Here is a 24,996-nt window from a genome sequence, read left to right as displayed (position 1 = left end):
ACTGTTAGCTATTATATATTGCTCGGTTCACTTTCTTTCTTGGCGGTGAAATAATAAAAAAGACAAATTCTGAACTATATCAAATCTTACGTCAATATGATGCACAGGACGAGGTGAACAGACGCAGACAGTTTCAGTGTCGAAAAATTGTAGATTCTTTTCAATTTTGACCGTGGGCTACATGTGTTGCTAGAAGTGATATAGAAATGGTCATTATTATATATATCGAGTTCTTGTGTAGAATTGCTCGGGGGGAAAACAATCGAGACAGCCATGATGTATTAGCATAGATTTGATGTAATCAAAAGCTCGTCAGTGTTTTCCATACAATTAATTTGGGACCTATAGAAATACGTTCCATTTCTACCGAGCAAATTCTTATATGTGGACAAGATGCAACATGTTTATATATTCCCAACCAAATTTTGATCTAATCCCAAAATTAATTTTGTGAAAATAATAAATCTAAACAATACAAAATAAATTTGATAACAATTCTCAATGGATTTTTATTATATAAAACTGACAATATAAAAACAGCAATCAAGAAACAACACTTGACAATAAAACACGCGTAAGGTTGCCATTATACCAGGCGATCTCGTAACCCAAAGGTGCCGACAATGGAAATTGCGTGAAATTGCCCCTGTACCAGGGATTGTACTCGGAGTCGAAGCGGATCATCCCCAATTTCTCGATGGACCTCAACAGTTTAGCCCAGGCGACATGCTGTTCCAATGAAAGCAGCTTGTCCAAATGGACTTCCATGCTCAGCTGGCGGACGTTGGCCAACATCCCGGATGCAATAATGTCCGGCAGGGCAATCCATTCGGAATATTCAACGTCGATTTTTAAATAGTCGATGATCCTGCGGCCGTGACGGACCGACAATTTCTTGTAAATGGACGAAAGTGAATGAATGGTCCAGTTGAAATGATGGTCGTATTCATTCCGGCTGCCCAGTCCCCAGTTGTAAAAGTGAACATTGCCAGGGCTGTGGTCGTGATGGCCCATGTCCATGGAAGGATCGAATGCGTACACCTGGCAGCCGTAACGGGCCATTTTCTCATCAAACGACCAGTCGTCATTGATGCCGAAGGAATAGACGAGACAATCGCCGGGTTTAGGAGCCACTTCCGGGTCGATGCAGACGGCCTTTTGGCCGGCCAATCCCGACGGATTGTCCATCATGACCCCGCCGAAATCGTGGGATAATTTGCACGAGGAATGATTGGTCCACATAAAGTATTCGACGAGTTGAGGGCCGGTTAGAGTGTCAGAGTCCAGCAGGGCGTCCCAGTCAGTCGACGGAATAAGGCAATTTGGCTGTTTAAAATTAATGTTACCTAATAGGACGGCATTTGTGGCCGATTGAAACATTTGCTCCCATGTTGTGCTTGTTAATTCGTCGTTTGATTTTAGGCTGGACAACCATGGCGACCGAATAACAATCACCAATACGACACCCGATATAATAATAATAATTCCCACAACAGTTTTGATTAAAACATTGGTGCGTTTGAAAGAGAAGAATTGTGACAATGACATTTTACTGTGTTGGCTGGGTTATTAATCTAACTTTATAATGACTCAGAGTTTGTAAGACAATACTTAGCAACGATTGCGTCGATTGTCTGCCCAGCGACTCCAATTCAAGAATATTCATTTGCTGGCGACTATAACTAGTATAACAAATTCACTTTTATCTGTCGTCAATGACGTAACTGATTGTTGGTGTTGGCACAGGCGAGAAAGAAAAAGAACTGCACCAGTCACTAGTCGATGGGCATCAGCCAGTTTAACACGGAATCTGATATTATAGCCAAGGTAAGATAACAAGCTAACGCCGCTAGAGACCAGCACGAATCGATGGACGTAATAATTTAATCAAATTGCCAGCTCAGTTATACAAGGCTATCCATCTCACAGTGAAACCACCAGCAGTCGAAATCAGTAGCACATTAATGCGATCGCGAGAAAGAATTTTACATTTAAAGTGCTAGTATAGTTCCAGTTAATTATTGAACAAATTATAGATGACTCTACGAAGAAGAAAAACCGGTCTTATCGTTACTGTAGGTTTAATAATTATTTGTTTAACTCTCAACATGTTCATTCCTATTTACAAGGAGAATGGCATTCATCTTGGAGAGTCCAGCCGATCGCTGGCCATCAACAGACTTGAATTAATCAACAGCACCAGTCCATCTAATAATAATCAGACTCGACAGATAATAACATCAGGGCCAGTTTATTCCATAATCAAAGTGATTGATTACGAAAAAACAGCGATGGACACACTTGAGCCTTCGCAAATCATCGATTACCTTCTGTGGACCAATCAGCCGTCGTGTCAAATGGCCCAGTATTTTGGTGGGCGGATGGTGACGTCAGCCGACGGACTTTCAGTGGCCCTGGACGGACAGAAGGCCATTTGCCTGGACTCTGCAGTGGCGCCAATTCCAGACAACTGTCTCGTCTACTCGTTTGGCATCAACCACGAATGGAGTTTCGACCAAGCCATGGAACTCTACGGATGCCAAGTGTACGCTTTCGATCCGTCCATGAACGTGTCGGATCACAACCGGACAGAGGCCATCCATTTTTATCAAATGGCCTTAGGAGACTTGGACAGGGATGGATGGAATGAAGAGGCCAACGTGCCGTCACGAACCTTGTCGTCCATTTACAACATGTTGAAGCCCCTCCATGGTGGTGATTCCATCATTGATTATCTCAAAATGGACATTGAAGCCACAGAGTGGCGGGTCTTGCCTCAAATCATCCAGTCGGGGATGATGGACAAGGTGAGGCAGTTGGCCGTGGAGATCCATCTGGATTACGACGAGTCTTTAAGTGTTTACCGACAGCAGGCCGGAATTCTCCGGTCGCTGGAAGACTACGGAATGGTCCGCTTCGATTCCAAACGCAACATGTTTACCGTGGTCGATTTCACTCAGGTGGGAAATTTGGCAGCTGCAGTTGATTACGAAATCGCTTGGTACAACAGCAAACTATTGAGGGTGTAATTTTGGTCTTTTTCATCAAATGTTTTGCAACTGATTTATTTTCTTACGTGTTTCTAAATTTTGTTTTTCTAAATAAACGAGTATAATCCTTTTCTATATTTGATTTGATTTTTTGATTTTCGATTTTTTTAAATTGTTTCAACTATATCGATATCTTAACCATAGCTGATTGCCAAATGGCGTCGTCTGCTCAGGTTTCAAACGTGGCTGGTGATAGCTGCACGAAAAATGTGTCTCATTATAGATTCTCTTAAAATAGTTATTATTTGATACGTGCTCCATGTTGTTTACAGCAGTCAAATAAAATCAAGAATGCATATAGAATGATTGTGGAATCTTGAAACCCTTTTCTAAATTCTGAGAAATGCTAGTTCCCGACTAAAATAGGCCTAGCATTAATCACGTAAGTCCTGTTATTGCAGCCCTGTTGATGCATGGTTGTTTGTTTGCATTACATAACCTTTTTCCTTTGTGCAAATTTAAGGCCAGAGCCAGCCATCACAACAATGAGATGCAAGAATTTGTTGTGCTGGTGTTAACCTGGCTGCAGGAATCTCATTGTTCGGGTAATAATTTTCATTACTCTTATTCCTGGGACCTGGTACATTTCAGAATGATGCATGACTTGCACCAATTCAGTGAATATAACATGGAAACCTTCAAGTTTCAATTCACCTTTTGTTTATCAGTTACCACTGTACCACTCTCGTAAATTTTCCTACTTGCTTGTAAATGTATATTTGTATTTGTAACCATTTCCTGATTTTTAATTTAGGTTAACAGCATCCTCTTGTATTGGGGAAACTACCAATGTTGCTTGAGTTGCTGATATCTTCTCCCATTTTCATAAAATGTTCTCGTGTACCCCTGTAGTGGGTGTACACAACACATGAGGACTCCCTTTTTCCTCTATCCCGCCTGGTGTCTGGTCAATTTTTCAGCGGATGGATGCCTGGCTGTATTGTCCCAGGCTTAAAGGTAGTACAAATTTATCTCTCTTCCTTTTTTGACTATTTTTGGCGGCGTTGATTATGAAACTTTAGGCTTATATACACAGCGCAGAGTACGACTATTCCTGAGCTAGTCGGTCAACTATGGGACTGTTTCCTCTTGACATTCTTGTTAAGGCTACTCACTGAGGTTTTTTTTTTATATCACTCGTTTGTAGAACGCCAGTAACACAGGACCGTTTTTTTTACTCACTATGAAATCCAAAAATATTTTAATTAAATCGACCAAGAGGAGCCACCACGGCACCTCCTCGAAGGCTCACCGTTTACTTTTCCATCGAACACCTTATTTTTCATGGTAGTAGCAAACATTGTCAACACACGTTAGATTCAGGACGTTGTCAACTTTTTTTGCAGTAAACTGTCAAGGCAATCCAATCCAGAGAGACGGGTAACAACATTTTTATGATACCACCAGTCCGTCATATCCGCGTAGACTTTGGGTTTCTGTTGAGGATCGTTACATGTCTCGCAAAGTTCACACCACCAGCCTGTTCACCACTTTGAAATCTTTTTTTTTTTTTTTTTTTTTCAGTAGAAATATTTGAAATAGAGGCCTTCGTTCACATCCAGCAGCAGTATTGAGTATTGCAGGCTTTTGGCGATTTGAAATCTCCCTCGTCAATGTAAGAAGAGGGCGAGTAATCGGTACCTCCGTAGACGATGGGCACAATGTCGGCGGCCATGGCAGTAGAATTTTCCATGCAAATATGAAATGTTCCCATGGTAGAATTTCCCCTAAATTATTTCAAAGATCTTCCATAAATAATTATATAATTAGAATTTAACAAAATACAATAGAAATACTGTGAAGTATAATCGGGATAAAGGGCATTCTCGGCCGCCACGTAGAACTTGTAGAGTTGTAGCTAAAAGAGTAATCTTAACAAAGCTCATAATAAAATAGAGGTTCAGGGCAACTTGTCTCTCATTGGTTGTCGTTCCATCGTCTTTTAATTCACTAGCATAGGGACAATTAAATTAAATTATTTATGTCGATATCTACGCAAACCCGAAAACGCATCTTGATATCCAAATTTCCCCCTAAACCTTCTCGCTCTACTACATGTTTTAAACGCGATCCTCGTAGCTTGTTCCAAGAAAATCGCCGACGAAGTTGCATCATAATCAATAAATCAATTAAATCATGGCCATTTTTTTCACGACGTGTATTAAAATTTTACTAGGATCGATTTACACCAGATTCAATGTCTGGTGATCATCCACTGAAATTAAAACCATTTTCTTTGTCAATAACATCTAGGGGAGAGTGGGTGAATGGGATAAGGTGTCGATTAGGAAGAGGAGGAAGAGAGGTACACCTTGAGACCAGGGGTTCAAACCCCCTGGAGAGCATTGTTGGTTGCTCATATACCCGCTCTGGCGCCACTGTGGCGTCACATGCAGGATTATCTAACCCCGTGCTGGAGAGGGAACTCTGGTGAGTAGCTGAGGGACCGTCGGTCGATATTGGGCTCGGTCCAATATTCCTCAGCGCAGAGGACGATGGAAATGTAGAATGAGAGGTGAATTAGAGGCAATTGGTGATGCGGTCTGATCTGAGCCAAGGGCCTTTACTTACCAGCATTTCCTTCATTAGTTCCGCTTGATTGGGTAGTTGAGTGTCGTGTTGAATGGGTGTCGTTATGAGGCCACCCATCGCATCTAGTTTAAATGAATAGACGATGACCATTTTCACATCGGGGAACGGGGTCGGTCGGGCTCGTCGGTCTTTACCCAAATGTTGTCTTTGTGCACGAAGATAACCTCTTGAATTACATGTGCTTATGGGAGAATATTCATGCTAGATTCAGATCCGCGAGATAGCCGGTAGTCATGCATCGGGGGGTGCATGGTGAATCCTGGGGCTTCGATATTCGATATTCGGTAACAACACTCACAGCGATGCTCAACTATTGTGCTAGTCAAGTTACCACCAGATCGTTTCTCTCCTTGCTATTAATGTTAAAAAATTGTCTTTTTTTATAATTTTTTTATTTTTCAGCGCTTATGGACGTGCAATTCTGTCTGATGGCAAAATTGTGCGAATAGGAAGGATGTTGTTAAATCTCTTCATTCGAAACATGTAATAAGCATTGTACATCAATCCGACATCATTGAAAGTAATTTACCTCGCACAAGTATTTATTCATGTCAAGATTTGTGACTTTCAAATCAATTCATGCAACATCTCGTCTTTTTTTTTAAATATTATTATTTCATGTTGAGGGATCCCACCTTAATTTTAGTTTTCAATTCTGTGAATTCAATGACACTCAATTGTTTTTTTTAAATCATTAATTCATAATTTTTTTTATTTATCCCGCTCGGCATGAAAATTGAAAGTGGTTGCAGTTCTGTTGGCATTTTTCAAAAGATTAAAAAAAAAATTTCCTTGTGGCAATTACCCCATTCTGTCCATTCATCCCAGTTGTTCAATTATATCAATGTCAGTTCAATCGTGACATCACTGTGATGTCATTACAGCAGTGGTCTTTTTTTTTTCAATTCTACGTTTAAGTTGTGAGCTCAATGGGCAAAAATAGTTTTCGGGCCTATTTCAATTTTAAAAACTAATAAAATCATATATTCTGTCTTTATTTAGGGCTGGTCTTTGACGCTGCCAAGACTTGGGAATTGACGACTCGATGAGAATCAATCAAAGATAAAACTTATTGAAATTTATTAGCCAACTGATTTTGGGAATCGACAACTCGGAACCGAACACAAGGCGAAACTTCCGTCTAGCAAATCTCGGGGCGACGGACTCGCATCGCACGTCGAGGAAAAATTCTCTTCATTCGGTAACTCAAAGTCCAGCGAATGGACTGTGCTTACAAAAGGAAGTAATGATTTCTTTTAACCTTTTCTTTCTTGCAGCTGTTCTAGATGATTTGGAGTGGTCCTTAATCATTCGTACCTTATTGATGGCGCCTTTTCACAAAATCAATTCAGTCCAAGCAAAGCATCTGCCGTTTGGATTAGAATTTCCTTTCGTTTTTCTGAAACACGTGGCCTGAATTAAACAAAACCAGCAGAGCAACAAGATTCGTCATCCGTGTCTAACTACAGCTGTGGCTAATATCCATCGATGAAGAACTCTCCTTTGAAGAAATAATGCGGGTATGTTAGAATGATATGATAGGTACGCTTGCAGCCTTTCAGGAGTTGAATTAGACAATTTGCATTAAATTTCATCTGGAGGATTTAGTCTCTGAATAATTCCCCGGATTGTTAACCAGCAGCTCTGTAAGCCACTCTGAAGAATCTTTGATTTCCATCTAGATTGACATCGCTGGGCCCACTGGTGTTTTGGCAACTCCATCAGAGTCATGACGTCATTACACGCTGGTCGTTTCTCAACGGGCCCCTGCAAGATAACGGTACAAAAACAGTTTACAGCCATACTACCTGTGCGATGAGGTAGCAAACAGTTAAAGCGACTAGACAGAGATCAACAACCTTTTACATCGACATTTTGTTGAATAATATCGTTAAACAGATTTACATCACAATTGGAACCTACTTGTGGGGAAATCTGCAGGAATTGCAACGAGTTTATTCAGCCAGAATAAATTTGCGGCCCAGGAAACATTGCACCATATCATCCAATCGTTCTTATCGAGCTGGTTTTTATGGGGACGGTGGTGTGAATTGTGCAAGGTTAACGGTTCATCAACAAGAAGAAAGCGGATGATGTGAAAATTAAAATTCATTTCTGTAGTTGCGATTTTTTCGTGTCATTTTACGCAAAGCTAGACAGCCAGATATTATTTTACTAAAGTTTATAATAATCACTGAAATTTCTGTTCCATAATCTTTTAGTTTCGCGCGGTTTGGAAACTAAAAAAAAACGTTTGTTTTGAATTTTTTATCATTTCATGCCATCTAGGTTTGATTCATTAAACCTTGTGTTGGCTTACCAGCGGCCATTTTCTTTCAACAGTTTTTCACGTTGACACATCAACACAGTGCACGGTACACACCAAGCTTTCACGTAAAATGAAGAAGTAAAAATTCCTTTCCAGCTCCAGTCTTCACAAAAACGATGTATTTTAAATTTGAAAAATCTTTTATTATACTTAGATGAACATTTGTAAAACTACAGTTTGCTTTAATCAGGAGGCCCATGTGAGCAAACATGGGCTGTGTTATGAACATATGCCATATGGAGGTGAAAGAACATTTCATAGAAAAACATGGCTGAAGTTGTTTCTCCTCTATCGTGAAACATTTGTTAGAGTTTTTGTTAGAGTTTTTTCTTAACTCACCACAGTCACCACTCAAATTTCTGTAGCAAAATTTGGGTTGGGTGGGTGGAACGACTTCTGCTGTCTGTCATCCACCCCACTAATCGGGTTTTCCTGAAAATGACAGGGAGTGCCACATTGAGATCCAATTTGCATAGAGTAATATCATTTCCTTAAGCAAGAACCCACAGCAACTGCCACACTGGATTGAACATTACTTTTTTTTTTTCAAATGTTTCATATTTGCCCACGAATTTCATTTTTTAAAATGTATTAACAATCATCAAGAAAATAACTACTCGATTCGAGTAACAAGAGTTATTGTTGTGCTTCAAAAAATTGACGACTCTGACTAGAGTCGATTTCAATCGTGTCTTGTTTAACTTTTGTACTTGAAAGTCAATTTAAGTTTATTGTACAGCCTAATAGCAACACGTTAAAGCTTTGTATTATTTATTTGATCTGTGGGAATTTTAACCGATTTTACGGGACTTTGGCCGGGCGCGACTGGGAAATGTTTTCTTGAATCAAAAAATTAAAAAAACCTTTGATTTAAGCCATTTTAAAATTGACAAGCTATTATTGATATTTGCAGCTTTCGTTCTTGATTTTAATTTTTTTTTTCATTTTTCATTGCAGTTGATTCACTTTCTTCTCCTGGACATGCGGAGGACCTAAATGGACAATTTCAGCTTCAATCTTTGATAACGACAGGTAAAAGTGTATTTTTCTTCTTTATATAAGCGATAGGTAATCGAAATTAGGGTACGACGTGTAGCGACTGCGAAATGTCTTCTTGGATTAGAAAACCTTTGAAGTTTGTTAGAGCGTCGCCGACCAGGTAACCTCCTGGCGACTTTTTCTTGCCAATGGCCAGCCAGATTTGATCGCCCTGTTTCAAATTGACGGTCGATTGCAAGGCGATTCTTTCGTGTCGATTCCCTGTGCTGATTTCGTCTGGCCTCTCCAGCAGCCACTCGACGCAATTTGAGTTTTTGAATAGGCACATTGTAAAATCCGGTCTGGTTGAAGAAGCTGAAGATGTCGCCGTGGGCAAAAATACGGTTCCGGTGAAGTAGAAAAAGTAGACACCCGCCACCGGAGCCGTGAATTTTCCCGTTTCTTTATTCATGGCCCCTCCCTGGTTGAGTATGGCTCGTGTGAATGGAATTGGTGTTATCGTTTCGTTGTACGGCAAGGCTCTCGAGACGTGGAAGTAAGTGGGTTTTGATTTCACGTCATTGAAGCCAACCCACCTCTGGAAATCTGTTTATAGTCGGGGCGATTTAGTAAAACTAATTAAAAGCTTGTACGAAATGTGTACCTTCATCTCCTGGCGTCTGGGTAAAGTCGCAGTAAAGAGTTTCCACTTGTTTGGCTCCCATGACGGAATACAATCCGCTTTGTCTGTGTCCTATCTGCAGTAAATCTCTGCATGAATTCGGCATTCTTCCTATGCTGGACGCTAGTCCTCCATTCACTGTTGCATATAAGGATTGCTCATTAGGTGTTGCTCTAAAGTTTAGTTAGACATTTTTAAAAACCTTTCAGCTCTGCAGTCAAAGCTCCAACTTTGGCCTTGGTGACTGAAATTTGTACGAAATGTAGAGTCGATTTAATGACCCCCCTTTTTTTAAAATAATTTTAAATGTTACCGAGCAGCTCTTTTGTCAGATATCCGACGGCGTCATTTGTTGCAGTCAAACGTTGCGACATTTCTGGGGGTAAATGGCCGAAGAATTATCATTATTATCCGTTCAGCGTAATAATAATTTTAATTTGAAATGAACGTACCAGTCAATTCCTTCTTCGAACTGACAATGATGATGTTCGTTTCGAGAAAGTGTTGAAGTGCCGCTGCTTGTTTTTCTTAAAAATTTTTTTAAATTACAACTATTAAAGGGTTTTCTTTTAAATAACAAAAAAAGAAATCCGAGTGATACCATTTGGGTCTTTTAAATTTCCTGCTGCCATGTTGGTTTCGGTTAAACGTTTGACGGTTTCTAATAATTCAAACATAAGTTTCTTTTTTTTTAATACCCGCCGTTCGTTTGTTTTCATTAAAAAAAATTTTACCGCTCATCTCCGTTTTAATTTTATGAAATTTTATTTTACAGTATGTACAAGTCATTCAATATGACGATTGGAGAAAAAAAAAGCCTACCGAGAGAAAGATTCAGGTTTGGCGGGGGAGGTTAGTTACCGATGGTCTGAGCTCGATTTATAACCATCATCAAGCATCAGACCTGGTCAGATCGTCCCGGGCCAAAAGAATCCACCTGCAGGCTAAAGAAAATGCAATTATCCATATTAGCACGTTTTAAATAGAGTCGGAAACAGGCTCGGACGTACTTGCTTTCCGGTTCTCTTCAGCTGAACCAAGATATCTCGAATGAGTCCGACTTCTATTGCCGCTTCCGGGGCTCCTAGCAGGGGCAGCAGCTCGATCACTTTGGCCAGTTTATTTTCAAATCCGTTGTACGTGTTCTCGTAACGTCCATGCGCTAGATCAAGCCGTAATTCTTTAACTGACGTTAGAACGAGGCGATCGTTACGGTTATTTCCGCCAATTCCTAGATAGTCAGGGTCGTTTACAACGTCGGCCGTTATGTCTTTGATGTTGTAATAAATGTCTAGTGACGGCGGTGGGGAACCAACGGGTTTTCTGGCTTTGAGATTTTGCCAAATACCTTTTTTGGCCACATATTTATTCATCAGAGCCTCGATTATCTGATGTAGTCCAAAGGCCGCCAATTGGTCGTATCCGCTGGCTGGAAAGTTGAAAGGTACAAAACTTACTCCTCCGGTGCTGTCGCCCGCGTTGATACTATTGAGTATTTCTTGAATGTCATTTGCCACTTTGGGCTTGCCGAGGCAATCTGCCAGTTCGATCAATGGTGCGAACAGAACTGTACTGTCACGTTGAATAGCAGTCCAGTTGTTATGGTAGACGTTATTTCTCGTTCGCGTAACTCTCTTAACTAGACTCTGAGATAGTCGACTGGGGAGAAAAGATGCATTGACTTTACTTTCTCTCGCTAGTATTTCCAAATGATCTTGTAAGTCGTAGTTTCTGAAGCGCGAAATCTTTCCTTTTGATACCAAAGTATCGTTTACTTCCGGGCCGATCAAATAAGTAAGACAATAACTCGCGGCGCCCGACTCTTGTCGAATTCTCTTCTCAACCTCTTCCGGTTGGTCATAATACGGCGGATCCTGTCTTTGTCGAGGTGCCGGCTGGCGGTTGACAACGGGGGCCAATACTGGCGCTCTATACGGCGGAATGTTGTGAGCAGGGGGTCTACCATGCTGAACTGGCCGGTGACGGTGTTGTTGATTTCGAAAGTTAACCATTTTCAATTTATTCTGAGTAGAGAATAGAGATTACTACTGGAAGATGCTGCAGAAAGACTGTTTTCTTTGATAATCACAATTTGAAGATCGCAATACATTTTGTGGTGTTTGGCTTGCCTTTATATTCAAACGCATGCGTTTCCTGTACCTTTGCAAGTGCCTCATCGTCCACTCAATTCCTTTTCTAAAGAAAACCGTTGGCCGAAAACCCTTCAAAGTGGGGTAATCTTGTTCAAAACAATTACCCACACATTCTTCAATTCAAATTTATTTCAAAAAATTAGTATAACAATTAATAAACTCAATTAAACGAGTCTTTTTCGATCGGATCTCTGGTGGGCGTCACGTGACCAGACTAGCAGACTACTCAATCGTCAAGTCACGCACTATGCCTCACAGGTGTTTAACCGTTTATACATTTCCCATTTAATCAGACTCGGATTAAATCAAATGTATAATTCGCGACACATGTTAAGGAACAGACGTGTGTAACTGTGAGTATGGGAACAAGAAAAAATTGTGTATTCCAGTTGTCAATATTTTTGCGTCAACTTTGAAGTGATTTGATTGAGGTTTTATTATTGTATCAGTATGTCTCTCTTTATTGAATCATCCACTTTGATCGTCGTCAATCCCATTTTGGGCGAACTGTGTTGGACAGTTTAAGCCGGATCTAGTCGGCCAATCGAAATGGCTTGGATTGATGGCAATGATGCTTTTTTTATTATAGCTTTTTCTATAGCTTTTAGTTAAAATTTCAATTTGTGATTATTGATTTTTCACCTTTGATTTCTTTCAGGTAAGAAACGGTAAAGTTTTGAGCACGCCCTTGTGGATATCAACCAGCAAAGGAGAACTCGGGCGACAAGAAAAGTTTGGCCGTGGTGTTATGGTCTTACTCGTCAAAGACATTGCCACGCCCAGTACCGTAAAAGGTAGGAATTTATCCATTCCGGATTCGATCCAGCTGATTGTTCATGTTTTAAATTTGTTCATTTCAAACAATTTTCAGGGAATATCGATACAATAGTACGACGGTGAGCAATCCTTGCCTCAACAGCCCATGCACTCCCTTCTGTGTCCTTATTCCGGGCGGATATCCTTTCACCTGCCCCGACAGCACGATCCTGATTCAATCTGGTGAAGAACTGTCGTGGAACGTGACTGAGGAACGACCTCAACCGTCTCCTTTTGCGCTGCCCTTGCCAGAATCTTGGGGTCTGCACCGGCGACGGCCAAGTCCATTGCCAGTGCCCCAACGATTATTACGAAGGCGCCCATTGCGAGACCCACTTGTTGCGCCGTAGTTAACAACAATCACGAGTTGTACCAGTCGATTATGAAATCGCTTGGTACAACAGCAAACTATTGAGGGTTTAACTTTGGTCTTTTTCATCAAATGTTTTGCAACTGATTTATTTTCTTACGTGTTTTTAAATTTTGTTTTTCTAAATAAACGAGTATAATCCTTTTCTATATTTGATTTGATTTTTTGATTTTCGATTTTTTAAAATTGTTTCAACTATATCGATATCTTAACCATAGCTGATTGCCAAATGGCGTCGTCTGCTCAGGTTTCAAACGTGGCTGGCGATGGCTGCACGAAAAATGTGTCTCATTATAGATTATTCTCTTAAAATAGTTATTATTTGATACGTGCTCCATGTTGTTTACAGCAGGCAAATAAAATCAAGAATGCATATAGAATGATTGTGGAATCTTGAAACCCTTTTCTAAATTCTGAGAAATCAAAATCAAGTTCCCGACTAAAATAGGCCTAGCATTAATCACGTAAGTCCTGTTATTGCAGCCCTGTTGATGCATGGTTGTTTGTTTGCATTACGTAACCTTTTTCCTTTGTGCAAATTTAAGGCCAGAGCCAGCCATCACAACAATGAGATGCAAGAATTTGTTGTGCTGGTGTTAACCTGGCGGCAGGAATCTCATTGTTCGGGTAATAATTTTCATTACTCTTATTCCTGGGACCTGGTACATTTCAGAATGATGCATTACTTGCACCAATTCAGTGAATATAACATGGAAACCTTCAAGCTTCAATTCACCTTTTGTTTACCAGTTACCACTGTTACACTGTACCACTCTCGTAAATTTTCCTACTTGATTGTAAATGTATATTTGTCTTTGTAACCATTTCTTGATTTTTAATTTAGGTTAACAGCATCCTCTTGTATTGGAGAAACTACCAATGTTGCTTGAGTTGCTGATATCTTCTCCCAGTTTCATAAAATGTTCTCGTGTACCCCTGTAGTGGGTGTACACAACACATGAGGACTCCCTTTTTCCTCTATCCCGCCTGGTGTCTGGTCAATTTTTCAGCGGATGGATGCCTGGCTGTATTGTCCCAGGCTTAAAGGTAGTACAAATTTATCTCTCTTCCTTTTTTGACTATTTTTGGCGGCGTTGATTATGAAACTTTAGGCTTATATACACAGCGCAGAGTACGACTATTCCTGAGCTAGTCGGTCAACTATGGGACTGTTTCCTCTTGACATTCTTGTTAAGGCTACTCACTGAGGTTTTTTTTTTATATCACTCGTTTGTAGAACGCCAGTAACACAGGACCGTTTTTTTTACTCACTATGAAATCCAAAAATATTTTAATTAAATCGACCAAGAGGAGCCACCACGGCACCTCCTCGAAGGCTCACCGTTTACTTTTCCATCGAACACCTTATTTTTCATGGTAGTAGCAAACATTGTCAACACACGTTAGATTCAGGACGTTGTCAACTTTTTTTGCAGTAAACTGTCAAGGCAATCCAATCCAGAGAGACGGGTAACAACATTTTTATGATACCACCAGTCCGTCATATCCGCGTAGACTTTGGGTTTCTGTTGAGGATCGTTACATGTCTCGCAAAGTTCACACCACCAGCCTGTTCACCACTTTGAAATCTTTTTTTTTTTTTTTTTTTTTCAGTAGAAATATTTGAAATAGAGGCCTTCGTTCACATCCAGCAGCAGTATTGAGTATTGCAGGCTTTTGGCGATTTGAAATCTCCCTCGTCAATGTAAGAAGAGGGCGAGTAATCGGTACCTCCGTAGACGATGGGCACAATGTCGGCGGCCATGGCAGTAGAATTTTCCATGCAAATATGAAATGTTCCCATGGTAGAATTTCCCCTAAATTATTTCAAAGATCTTCCATAAATAATTATATAATTAGAATTTAACAAAATACAATAGAAATACTGTGAAGTATAATCGGGATAAAGGGCATTCTCGGCCGCCACGTAGAACTTGTAGAGTTGTAGCTAAAAGAGTAATCAAAACAAAGCTCATAATAAAATAGAGGTTCAGGGCAACTTGTCTCTCATTGGTTGTCGTTCCATCGTCTTTTAATTCACTAGCATAGGGACAATTAAATTAAATTATTTATGTCGATATCTACGCAAACCCGAAAACGCATCTTGATATCCAAATTTCCCCCTAAACCTTCTCGCTCTACTACATGTTTTAAACGCGATCCTCGTAGCTTGTTCCAAGAAAATCGCCGACGAAGTTGCATCATAATCAATAAATCAATTAAATCATGGCCATTTTTTTCACGACGTGTATTAAAATTTTACTAGGATCGATTTACACCAGATTCAATGTCTGGTGATCATCCACTGAAATTAAAACCATTTTCTTTGTCAATAACATCTAGGGGAGAGTGGGTGAATGGGATAAGGTGTCGATTAGGAAGAGGAGGAAGAGAGGTACACCTTGAGACCAGGGGTTCAAACCCCCTGGAGAGCATTGTTGGTTGCTCATATACCCGCTCTGGCGCCACTGTGGCGTCACATGCAGGATTATCTAACCCCGTGCTGGAGAGGGAACTCTGGTGAGTAGCTGAGGGACCGTCGGTCGATATTGGGCTCGGTCCAATATTCCTCAGCGCAGAGGACGATGGAAATGTAGAATGAGAGGTGAATTAGAGGCAATTGGTGATGCGGTCTGATCTGAGCCAAGGGCCTTTACTTACCAGCATTTCCTTCATTAGTTCCGCTTGATTGGGTAGTTGAGTGTCGTGTTGAATGGGTGTCGTTATGAGGCCACCCATCGCATCTAGTTTAAATGAATAGACGATGACCATTTTCACATCGGGGAACGGGGTCGGTCGGGCTCGTCGGTCTTTACCCAAATGTTGTCTTTGTGCACGAAGATAACCTCTTGAATTACATGTGCTTATGGGAGAATATTCATGCTAGATTCAGATCCGCGAGATAGCCGGTAGTCATGCATCGGGGGGTGCATGGTGAATCCTGGGGCTTCGATATTCGATATTCGGTAACAACACTCACAGCGATGCTCAACTATTGTGCTAGTCAAGTTACCACCAGATCGTTTCTCTCCTTGCTATTAATGTTAAAAAATTGTCTTTTTTTATAATTTTTTTATTTTTCAGCGCTTATGGACGTGCAATTCTGTCTGATGGCAAAATTGTGCGAATAGGAAGGATGTTGTTAAATCTCTTCATTCGAAACATGTAATAAGCATTGTACATCAATCCGACATCATTGAAAGTAATTTACCTCGCACAAGTATTTATTCATGTCAAGATTTGTGACTTTCAAATCAATTCATGCAACATCTCGTCTTTTTTTTTAAATATTATTATTTCATGTTGAGGGATCCCACCTTAATTTTAGTTTTCAATTCTGTGAATTCAATGACACTCAATTGTTTTTTTTAAATCATTAATTCATAATTTTTTTTATTTATCCCGCTCGGCATGAAAATTGAAAGTGGTTGCAGTTCTGTTGGCATTTTTCAAAAGATTAAAAAAAAAATTTCCTTGTGGCAATTACCCCATTCTGTCCATTCATCCCAGTTGTTCAATTATATCAATGTCAGTTCAATCGTGACATCACTGTGATGTCATTACAGCAGTGGTCTTTTTTTTTTCAATTCTACGTTTAAGTTGTGAGCTCAATGGGCAAAAATAGTTTTCGGGCCTATTTCAATTTTAAAAACTAATAAAATCATATATTCTGTCTTTATTTAGGGCTGGTCTTTGACGCTGCCAAGACTTGGGAATTGACGACTCGATGAGAATCAATCAAAGATAAAACTTATTGAAATTTATTAGCCAACTGATTTTGGGAATCGACAACTCGGAACCGAACACAAGGCGAAACTTCCGTCTAGCAAATCTCGGGGCGACGGACTCGCATCGCACGTCGAGGAAAAATTCTCTTCATTCGGTAACTCAAAGTCCAGCGAATGGACTGTGCTTACAAAAGGAAGTAATGATTTCTTTTAACCTTTTCTTTCTTGCAGCTGTTCTAGATGATTTGGAGTGGTCCTTAATCATTCGTACCTTATTGATGGCGCCTTTTCACAAAATCAATTCAGTCCAAGCAAAGCATCTGCCGTTTGGATTAGAATTTCCTTTCGTTTTTCTGAAACACGTGGCCTGAATTAAACAAAACCAGCAGAGCAACAAGATTCGTCATCCGTGTCTAACTACAGCTGTGGCTAATATCCATCGATGAAGAACTCTCCTTTGAAGAAATAATGCGGGTATGTTAGAATGATATGATAGGTACGCTTGCAGCCTTTCAGGAGTTGAATTAGACAATTTGCATTAAATTTCATCTGGAGGATTTAGTCTCTGAATAATTCCCCGGATTGTTAACCAGCAGCTCTGTAAGCCACTCTGAAGAATCTTTGATTTCCATCTAGATTGACATCGCTGGGCCCACTGGTGTTTTGGCAACTCCATCAGAGTCATGACGTCATTACACGCTGGTCGTTTCTCAACGGGCCCCTGCAAGATAACGGTACAAAAACAGTTTACAGCCATACTACCTGTGCGATGAGGTAGCAAACAGTTAAAGCGACTAGACAGAGATCAACAACCTTTTACATCGACATTTTGTTGAATAATATCGTTAAACAGATTTACATCACAATTGGAACCTACTTGTGGGGAAATCTGCAGGAATTGCAACGAGTTTATTCAGCCAGAATAAATTTGCGGCCCAGGAAACATTGCACCATATCATCCAATCGTTCTTATCGAGCTGGTTTTTATGGGGACGGTGGTGTGAATTGTGCAAGGTTAACGGTTCATCAACAAGAAGAAAGCGGATGATGTGAAAATTAAAATTCATTTCTGTAGTTGCGATTTTTTCGTGTCATTTTACGCAAAGCTAGACAGCCAGATATTATTTTACTAAAGTTTATAATAATCACTGAAATTTCTGTTCCATAATCTTTTAGTTTCGCGCGGTTTGGAAACTAAAAAAAAACGTTTGTTTTGAATTTTTTATCATTTCATGCCATCTAGGTTTGATTCATTAAACCTTGTGTTGGCTTACCAGCGGCCATTTTCTTTCAACAGTTTTTCACGTTGACACATCAACACAGTGCACGGTACACACCAAGCTTTCACGTAAAATGAAGAAGTAAAAATTCCTTTCCAGCTCCAGTCTTCACAAAAACGATGTATTTTAAATTTGAAAAATCTTTTATTATACTTAGATGAACATTTGTAAAACTACAGTTTGCTTTAATCAGGAGGCCCATGTGAGCAAACATGGGCTGTGTTATGAACATATGCCATATGGAGGTGAAAGAACATTTCATAGAAAAACATGGCTGAAGTTGTTTCTCCTCTATCGTGAAACATTTGTTAGAGTTTTTGTTAGAGTTTTTTCTTAACTCACCACAGTCACCACTCAAATTTCTGTAGCAAAATTTGGGTTGGGTGGGTGGAACGACTTCTGCTGTCTGTCATCCACCCCACTAATCGGGTTTTCCTGAAAATGACAGGGAGTGCCACATTGAGATCCAATTTGCATAGAGTAATATCATTTCCTTAAGCAAGAACCCACAGCAACTGCCACACTGGATTGAACATTACTTTTTTTTTTTCAAATGTTTCATATTTGCCCACGAATTTCATTTTTTAAAATGTATTAACAATCATCAAGAAAATAACTACTCGATTCGAGTAACAAGAGTTATTGTTGTGCTTCAAAAAATTGACGACTCTGACTAGAGTCGATTTCAATCGTGTCTTGTTTAACTTTTGTACTTGAAAGTCAATTTAAGTTTATTGTACAGCCTAATAGCAACACGTTAAAGCTTTGTATTATTTATTTGATCTGTGGGAATTTTAACCGATTTTACGGGACTTTGGCCGGGCGCGACTGGGAAATGTTTTCTTGAATCAAAAAATTAAAAAAACCTTTGATTTAAGCCATTTTAAAATTGACAAGCTATTATTGATATTTGCAGCTTTCGTTCTTGATTTTAATTTTTTTTTTCATTTTTCATTGCAGTTGATTCACTTTCTTCTCCTGGACATGCGGAGGACCTAAATGGACAATTTCAGCTTCAATCTTTGATAACGACAGGTAAAAGTGTATTTTTCTTCTTTATATAAGCGATAGGTAATCGAAATTAGGGTACGACGTGTAGCGACTGCGAAATGTCTTCTTGGATTAGAAAACCTTTGAAGTTTGTTAGAGCGTCGCCGACCAGGTAACCTCCTGGCGACTTTTTCTTGCCAATGGCCAGCCAGATTTGATCGCCCTGTTTCAAATTGACGGTCGATTGCAAGGCGATTCTTTCGTGTCGATTCCCTGTGCTGATTTCGTCTGGCCTCTCCAGCAGCCACTCGACGCAATTTGAGTTTTTGAATAGGCACATTGTAAAATCCGGTCTGGTTGAAGAAGCTGAAGATGTCGCCGTGGGCAAAAATACGGTTCCGGTGAAGTAGAAAAAGTAGACACCCGCCACCGGAGCCGTGAATTTTCCCGTTTCTTTATTCATGGCCCCTCCCTGGTTGAGTATGGCTCGTGTGAATGGAATTGGTGTTATCGTTTCGTTGTACGGCAAGGCTCTCGAGACGTGGAAGTAAGTGGGTTTTGATTTCACGTCATTGAAGCCAACCCACCTCTGGAAATCTGTTTATAGTCGGGGCGATTTAGTAAAACTAATTAAAAGCTTGTACGAAATGTGTACCTTCATCTCCTGGCGTCTGGGTAAAGTCGCAGTAAAGAGTTTCCACTTGTTTGGCTCCCATGACGGAATACAATCCGCTTTGTCTGTGTCCTATCTGCAGTAAATCTCTGCATGAATTCGGCATTCTTCCTATGCTGGACGCTAGTCCTCCATTCACTGTTGCATATAAGGATTGCTCATTAGGTGTTGCTCTAAAGTTTAGTTAGACATTTTTAAAAACCTTTCAGCTCTGCAGTCAAAGCTCCAACTTTGGCCTTGGTGACTGAAATTTGTACGAAATGTAGAGTCGATTTAATGACCCCCCTTTTTTTAAAATAATTTTAAATGTTACCGAGCAGCTCTTTTGTCAGATATCCGACGGCGTCATTTGTTGCAGTCAAACGTTGCGACATTTCTGGGGGTAAATGGCCGAAGAATTATCATTATTATCCGTTCAGCGTAATAATAATTTTAATTTGAAATGAACGTACCAGTCAATTCCTTCTTCGAACTGACAATGATGATGTTCGTTTCGAGAAAGTGTTGAAGTGCCGCTGCTTGTTTTTCTTAAAAATTTTTTAAAATTACAACTATTAAAGGGTTTTCTTTTAAATAACAAAAAAAGAAATCCGAGTGATACCATTTGGGTCTTTTAAATTTCCTGCTGCCATGTTGGTTTCGGTTAAACGTTTGACGGTTTCTAATAATTCAAACATAAGTTTCTTTTTTTTTAATACCCGCCGTTCGTTTGTTTTCATTAAAAAAAATTTTAGTTTTAATTTTATGAAATTTTATTTTACAGTATGTACAAGTCATTCAATATGACGATTGGAGAAAAAAAAAGCCTACCGAGAGAAAGATTCAGGTTTGGCGGGGGAGGTTAGTTACCGATGGTCTGAGCTCGATTTATAACCATCATCAAGCATCAGACCTGGTCAGATCGTCCCGGGCCAAAAGAATCCACCTGCAGGCTAAAGAAAATGCAATTATCCATATTAGCACGTTTTAAATAGAGTCGGAAACAGGCTCGGACGTACTTGCTTTCCGGTTCTCTTCAGCTGAACCAAGATATCTCGAATGAGTCCGACTTCTATTGCCGCTTCCGGGGCTCCTAGCAGGGGCAGCAGCTCGATCACTTTGGCCAGTTTATTTTCAAATCCGTTGTACGTGTTCTCGTAACGTCCATGCGCTAGATCAAGCCGTAATTCTTTAACTGACGTTAGAACGAGGCGATCGTTACGGTTATTTCCGCCAATTCCTAGATAGTCAGGGTCGTTTACAACGTCGGCCGTTATGTCTTTGATGTTGTAATAAATGTCTAGTGACGGCGGTGGGGAACCAACGGGTTTTCTGGCTTTGAGATTTTGCCAAATACCTTTTTTGGCCACATATTTATTCATCAGAGCCTCGATTATCTGATGTAGTCCAAAGGCCGCCAATTGGTCGTATCCGCTGGCTGGAAAGTTGAAAGGTACAAAACTTACTCCTCCGGTGCTGTCGCCCGCGTTGATACTATTGAGTATTTCTTGAATGTCATTTGCCACTTTGGGCTTGCCGAGGCAATCTGCCAGTTCGATCAATGGTGCGAACAGAACTGTACTGTCACGTTGAATAGCAGTCCAGTTGTTATGGTAGACGTTATTTCTCGTTCGCGTAACTCTCTTAACTAGACTCTGAGATAGTCGACTGGGGAGAAAAGATGCATTGACTTTACTTTCTCTCGCTAGTATTTCCAAATGATCTTGTAAGTCGTAGTTTCTGAAGCGCGAAATCTTTCCTTTTGATACCAAAGTATCGTTTACTTCCGGGCCGATCAAATAAGTAAGACAATAACTCGCGGCGCCCGACTCTTGTCGAATTCTCTTCTCAACCTCTTCCGGTTGGTCATAATACGGCGGATCCTGTCTTTGTCGAGGTGCCGGCTGGCGGTTGACAACGGGGGCCAATACTGGCGCTCTATACGGCGGAATGTTGTGAGCAGGGGGTCTACCATGCTGAACTGGCCGGTGACGGTGTTGTTGATTTCGAAAGTTAACCATTTTCAATTTATTCTGAGTAGAGAATAGAGATTACTACTGGAAGATGCTGCAGAAAGACTGTTTTCTTTGATAATCACAATTTGAAGATCGCAATACATTTTGTGGTGTTTGGCTTGCCTTTATATTCAAACGCATGCGTTTCCTGTACCTTTGCAAGTGCCTCATCGTCCACTCAATTCCTTTTCTAAAGAAAACCGTTGGCCGAAAACCCTTCAAAGTGGGGTAATCTTGTTCAAAACAATTACCCACACATTCTTCAATTCAAATTTATTTCAAAAAATTAGTATAACAATTAATAAACTCAATTAAACGAGTCTTTTTCGATCGGATCTCTGGTGGGCGTCACGTGACCAGACTAGCAGACTACTCAATCGTCAAGTCACGCACTATGCCTCACAGGTGTTTAACCGTTTATACATTTCCCATTTAATCAGACTCGGATTAAATCAAATGTATAATTCGCGACACATGTTAAGGAACAGACGTGTGTAACTGTGAGTATGGGAACAAGAAAAAATTGTGTATTCCAGTTGTCAATATTTTTGCGTCAACTTTGAAGTGATTTGATTGAGGTTTTATTATTGTATCAGTATGTCTCTCTTTATTCTTTATTGAATCATCCACTTTGATCGTCGTCAATCCCATTTTGGGCGAACTGTGTTGGACAGTTTAAGCCGGATCTAGTCGGCCAATCGAAATGGCTTGGATTGATGGCAATGATGCTTTTTTTATTATAGCTTTTTCTATAGCTTTTAGTTAAAATTTCAATTTGTGATTATTGATTTTTCACCTTTGATTTCTTTCAGGTAAGAAACGGTAAAGTTTTGAGCACGCCCTTGTGGATATCAACCAGCAAAGGAGAACTCGGGCGACAAGAAAAGTTTGGCCGTGGTGTTATGGTCTTACTCGTCAAAGACATTGCCACGCCCAGTACCGTAAAAGGTAGGAATTTATCCATTCCGGATTCGATCCAGCTGATTGTTCATGTTTTAAATTTGTTCATTTCAAACAATTTTCAGGGAATATCGATACAATAGTACGACGGTGAGCAATCCTTGCCTCAACAGCCCATGCACTCCCTTCTGTGTCCTTATTCCGGGCGGATATCCTTTCACCTGCCCCGACAGCACGATCCTGATTCAATCTGGTGAAGAACTGTCGTGGAACGTGACTGAGGAACGACCTCAACCGTCTCCTTTTGCGCTGCCCTTGCCAGAATCTTGGGGTCTGCACCGGCGACGGCCAAGTCCATTGCCAGTGCCCCAACGATTATTACGAAGGCGCCCATTGCGAGACCCACTTGTTGCGCCGTAGTTAACAACAATCACGAGTTGTACCAGTCGATTATGAAATCGCTTGGTACAACAGCAAACTATTGAGGGTTTAACTTTGGTCTTTTTCATCAAATGTTTTGCAACTGATTTATTTTCTTACGTGTTTTTAAATTTTGTTTTTCTAAATAAACGAGTATAATCCTTTTCTATATTTGATTTGATTTTTTGATTTTCGATTTTTTAAAATTGTTTCAACTATATCGATATCTTAACCATAGCTGATTGCCAAATGGCGTCGTCTGCTCAGGTTTCAAACGTGGCTGGCGATGGCTGCACGAAAAATGTGTCTCATTATAGATTATTCTCTTAAAATAGTTATTATTTGATACGTGCTCCATGTTGTTTACAGCAGGCAAATAAAATCAAGAATGCATATAGAATGATTGTGGAATCTTGAAACCCTTTTCTAAATTCTGAGAAATCAAAATCAAGTTCCCGACTAAAATAGGCCTAGCATTAATCACGTAAGTCCTGTTATTGCAGCCCTGTTGATGCATGGTTGTTTGTTTGCATTACGTAACCTTTTTCCTTTGTGCAAATTTAAGGCCAGAGCCAGCCATCACAACAATGAGATGCAAGAATTTGTTGTGCTGGTGTTAACCTGGCGGCAGGAATCTCATTGTTCGGGTAATAATTTTCATTACTCTTATTCCTGGGACCTGGTACATTTCAGAATGATGCATTACTTGCACCAATTCAGTGAATATAACATGGAAACCTTCAAGCTTCAATTCACCTTTTGTTTACCAGTTACCACTGTTACACTGTACCACTCTCGTAAATTTTCCTACTTGATTGTAAATGTATATTTGTCTTTGTAACCATTTCTTGATTTTTAATTTAGGTTAACAGCATCCTCTTGTATTGGAGAAACTACCAATGTTGCTTGAGTTGCTGATATCTTCTCCCAGTTTCATAAAATGTTCTCGTGTACCCCTGTAGTGGGTGTACACAACACATGAGGACTCCCTTTTTCCTCTATCCCGCCTGGTGTCTGGTCAATTTTTCAGCGGATGGATGCCTGGCTGTATTGTCCCAGGCTTAAAGGTAGTACAAATTTATCTCTCTTCCTTTTTTGACTATTTTTGGCGGCGTTGATTATGAAACTTTAGGCTTATATACACAGCGCAGAGTACGACTATTCCTGAGCTAGTCGGTCAACTATGGGACTGTTTCCTCTTGACATTCTTGTTAAGGCTACTCACTGAGGTTTTTTTTTTATATCACTCGTTTGTAGAACGCCAGTAACACAGGACCGTTTTTTTTACTCACTATGAAATCCAAAAATATTTTAATTAAATCGACCAAGAGGAGCCACCACGGCACCTCCTCGAAGGCTCACCGTTTACTTTTCCATCGAACACCTTATTTTTCATGGTAGTAGCAAACATTGTCAACACACGTTAGATTCAGGACGTTGTCAACTTTTTTTGCAGTAAACTGTCAAGGCAATCCAATCCAGAGAGACGGGTAACAACATTTTTATGATACCACCAGTCCGTCATATCCGCGTAGACTTTGGGTTTCTGTTGAGGATCGTTACATGTCTCGCAAAGTTCACACCACCAGCCTGTTCACCACTTTGAAATCTTTTTTTTTTTTTTTTTTTTTCAGTAGAAATATTTGAAATAGAGGCCTTCGTTCACATCCAGCAGCAGTATTGAGTATTGCAGGCTTTTGGCGATTTGAAATCTCCCTCGTCAATGTAAGAAGAGGGCGAGTAATCGGTACCTCCGTAGACGATGGGCACAATGTCGGCGGCCATGGCAGTAGAATTTTCCATGCAAATATGAAATGTTCCCATGGTAGAATTTCCCCTAAATTATTTCAAAGATCTTCCATAAATAATTATATAATTAGAATTTAACAAAATACAATAGAAATACTGTGAAGTATAATCGGGATAAAGGGCATTCTCGGCCGCCACGTAGAACTTGTAGAGTTGTAGCTAAAAGAGTAATCAAAACAAAGCTCATAATAAAATAGAGGTTCAGGGCAACTTGTCTCTCATTGACTGTCGT

General features: G+C 40.1%; 4 protein-coding genes and 5 long non-coding RNA genes across 11 annotated transcripts; 6 read left to right on the top strand and 3 right to left on the bottom strand.

Annotated features, from left to right (window-relative positions):
- Positions 1-489: 489 nt before the first annotated feature.
- On the bottom strand, positions 490-1,779 carry LOC124204561. The gene has a single exon (XM_046601624.1). It carries the CDS (start codon positions 1,546-1,548, stop codon positions 544-546), a length of 1,005 nt encoding a protein of 334 aa, XP_046457580.1. The 5' UTR covers positions 1,549-1,779; the 3' UTR covers positions 490-543.
- A 166-nt stretch (positions 1,780-1,945) lies between these two features.
- Positions 1,946-3,073, top strand: LOC124204560 (probable methyltransferase-like protein 24). Its single transcript, XM_046601623.1, has one exon. The coding sequence runs from the start codon at positions 2,037-2,039 to the stop codon at positions 3,027-3,029; it is 993 nt and encodes a 330-aa protein (XP_046457579.1). The 5' UTR covers positions 1,946-2,036; the 3' UTR covers positions 3,030-3,073.
- A 1,933-nt stretch (positions 3,074-5,006) lies between these two features.
- Positions 5,007-10,163, top strand: LOC124204554. Its single transcript, XR_006878982.1, has 8 exons — positions 5,007-5,480; positions 6,045-6,162; positions 6,645-6,843; positions 6,920-7,162; positions 7,325-7,462; positions 7,542-8,089; positions 8,929-9,003; positions 9,964-10,163. It is a non-coding gene; the product is annotated as an uncharacterized LOC124204554 (long non-coding RNA).
- On the bottom strand, positions 8,918-10,327 carry LOC124204550. The gene is made up of 6 exons (XM_046601620.1): positions 10,233-10,327; positions 10,084-10,158; positions 9,945-10,007; positions 9,834-9,875; positions 9,614-9,769; positions 8,918-9,555 (listed from the first exon to the last, which is right to left on the bottom strand). Exons 1-6 carry the CDS (start codon positions 10,306-10,308, stop codon positions 9,050-9,052), a joined length of 918 nt encoding a protein of 305 aa, XP_046457576.1. The 5' UTR covers positions 10,309-10,327; the 3' UTR covers positions 8,918-9,049.
- A 1,351-nt stretch (positions 10,328-11,678) lies between these two features.
- LOC124204556 lies at positions 11,679-13,119 on the top strand. 2 transcript variants are annotated; one of them, XR_006878986.1, is made up of 3 exons: positions 11,679-12,042; positions 12,443-12,578; positions 12,656-13,119. It is a non-coding gene; the product is annotated as an uncharacterized LOC124204556 (long non-coding RNA). The 2 variants fall into 2 exon arrangements; XR_006878985.1 differs by having other exon boundaries at positions 11,679-12,137.
- Positions 13,120-14,025: 906 nt separating this feature from the next.
- Positions 14,026-20,151, top strand: LOC124204553. The gene is made up of 8 exons (XR_006878981.1): positions 14,026-15,490; positions 16,055-16,172; positions 16,655-16,853; positions 16,930-17,172; positions 17,335-17,472; positions 17,552-18,099; positions 18,939-19,013; positions 19,974-20,151. It is a non-coding gene; the product is annotated as an uncharacterized LOC124204553 (long non-coding RNA).
- LOC124204549 lies at positions 18,928-20,335 on the bottom strand. Its single transcript, XM_046601619.1, has 6 exons — positions 20,243-20,335; positions 20,094-20,168; positions 19,955-20,017; positions 19,844-19,885; positions 19,624-19,779; positions 18,928-19,565 (listed from the first exon to the last, which is right to left on the bottom strand). The coding sequence occupies exons 1-6, from the start codon at positions 20,316-20,318 to the stop codon at positions 19,060-19,062; spliced, it is 918 nt and encodes a 305-aa protein (XP_046457575.1). The 5' UTR covers positions 20,319-20,335; the 3' UTR covers positions 18,928-19,059.
- A 1,341-nt stretch (positions 20,336-21,676) lies between these two features.
- Positions 21,677-23,124, top strand: LOC124204555. 2 transcript variants are annotated; one of them, XR_006878984.1, is made up of 3 exons: positions 21,677-22,040; positions 22,448-22,583; positions 22,661-23,124. It is a non-coding gene; the product is annotated as an uncharacterized LOC124204555 (long non-coding RNA). The 2 variants fall into 2 exon arrangements; XR_006878983.1 differs by having other exon boundaries at positions 21,677-22,135.
- Positions 23,125-23,145: 21 nt separating this feature from the next.
- LOC124204558 lies at positions 23,146-23,991 on the top strand. The gene is made up of 3 exons (XR_006878989.1): positions 23,146-23,439; positions 23,521-23,602; positions 23,820-23,991. It is a non-coding gene; the product is annotated as an uncharacterized LOC124204558 (long non-coding RNA).
- The last annotated feature ends 1,005 nt before the right edge of the window (positions 23,992-24,996 follow it).

This window comes from Daphnia pulex, chromosome 10, assembly GCF_021134715.1.
Source record: "Daphnia pulex isolate KAP4 chromosome 10, ASM2113471v1".
Lineage (NCBI taxonomy): Eukaryota > Metazoa > Arthropoda > Branchiopoda > Diplostraca > Daphniidae > Daphnia > Daphnia pulex.
The sequence above is the reverse complement of the archived record's forward strand: the minus strand, read 5'-3'. Positions and strand labels throughout refer to the sequence as shown.